This window comes from Geospiza fortis, unplaced genomic scaffold (genome assembly GCF_000277835.1).
Source record: "Geospiza fortis unplaced genomic scaffold, GeoFor_1.0 scaffold179, whole genome shotgun sequence".
NCBI lineage: Eukaryota > Metazoa > Chordata > Aves > Passeriformes > Thraupidae > Geospiza > Geospiza fortis.
This window is the reverse complement of record NW_005054533.1, coordinates 25,742-26,092: the sequence shown is the minus strand read 5'-3', so window position 1 is coordinate 26,092 and position 351 is coordinate 25,742. Positions and strand designations below refer to the sequence as shown.

General features: G+C 58.4%; 1 protein-coding gene across 1 annotated transcript in view; it reads left to right on the top strand.

Moving 5' to 3' along the window:
- The window catches only part of LOC115948812, a 4,941-nt gene extending 4,632 nt beyond the window's left edge, over window positions 1–309 (top strand). The window contains exon 9 of the mRNA XM_031063811.1: window positions 116–309. Within this exon, the coding sequence (XP_030919671.1) occupies window positions 116–309 (194 nt within the window). The remainder of the gene's footprint in view (window positions 1–115) is intronic.
- Window positions 310–351: the final 42 nt, after the last annotated feature.

The window sequence follows — 351 nt, the reverse complement described above, 5'->3', positions numbered from 1 at the left end:
TCCCTGCTCCCTCCTGGCCATGGCAAGAGCCGGCTGGGATGGCCCTGGCAGGGGGCTCTCCTGGGCTCCCCGCAGATCCAGCATCTGACCTTGGCTCTGTTCTTCTCTCTTGCAGCCCTTGAAGAAATGGCAAATGACATCAGCCTTTCTGTCAGAAGCCTGGCTCTTCAAACTTTACACGTTATCAGGACACAAGCTACCGTTCGATATCCCATCTTGGAGAACCTGGAAGATCAGCTGCGCAGGGCGTGGAAGACAGGGCTTCGTGTGTCAGGGCTTGGCCGCCTGTGCTGCTGGAGCTCTATGTAGATCTAATCCCAGAGGCTGTGTCTGCCGGGCCCCACAGGGGCC